Here is a 705-nt window from a genome sequence, read left to right on the forward strand (position 1 = left end):
GGGCGGCTGGCAGCGACAAACCTTGCGGGAAAAATCAGCCCGAGAGCTGGAACCGCGCTGTCCAGCGGCTGCACAAACCGGGCACTCCCCGCTTTTAGCGAGCCCATGAGTCCGCCCATGGGAAAAGCGGCAGAGTTTGCCTCTCTGCAGCAGCACAGGCAGCGCCTTCGCAGCCGAGATGCTCGACGGCGATGGTTTTGAGCCATCCCACCTCAGTAATTTTTAAAAAATCTGAAAATCAGATCGATAGCCACCCGCCATGCCACCTAAATAAAAACATACTTCTGAAAAACAGATCAATAGTTAAAGGCTTTGTTTCGTGTAGGACGGAGAAACGCCCGCGAGTTCCTGCGGGCAAGAGGGGAGAAACTCATGGGTGAAACTTTGCAACGGGATGAATTTATTTTAAAGTTATTTGACGCAAAACCAAGGGCCAGGACGAGGGAAAAGAGGGATGCTCTGAAGCACTCCCGCCGGCCGGCGTTGTAATAGTTTGCATTCTCCGGAGCTGCGACGGTCTGTGGTGTGAGGGAAGTTTATTACCTTTCCGTGAGAATCCCTGGATAGAGGGCGAGGGGGAGAGAGGTGACAATGAGCAGGAAATAGTTCAATGAGGTCTCTTTAAACAATAACAAGTTCTTTAAACGGGAGCAAAGGAGAGGGAAAAAGAAGAGGAGCGGTGTAAAAATCAGAGTTGTTTTTAAA

At 50.5% G+C, this 705-nt stretch overlaps 1 protein-coding gene across 1 annotated transcript in view; it reads right to left on the reverse strand.

Annotated features, from left to right (window-relative positions):
• The window catches only part of TBXT (T-box transcription factor T), a 6,759-nt gene extending 6,553 nt beyond the window's left edge, over positions 1-206 (reverse strand). The window contains exon 1 of the mRNA XM_005416352.3: positions 22-206. Coding sequence (XP_005416409.2) covers positions 22-206 — 185 coding nt within the window. The remainder of the gene's footprint in view (positions 1-21) is intronic.
• Between the last annotated feature and the right edge of the window lie 499 nt (positions 207-705).

The sequence above is a fragment of the Geospiza fortis genome, unplaced genomic scaffold, assembly GCF_000277835.1.
Source record: "Geospiza fortis unplaced genomic scaffold, GeoFor_1.0 scaffold41, whole genome shotgun sequence".
In the NCBI taxonomy this organism is placed as follows: Eukaryota; Metazoa; Chordata; class Aves; order Passeriformes; family Thraupidae; genus Geospiza; species Geospiza fortis.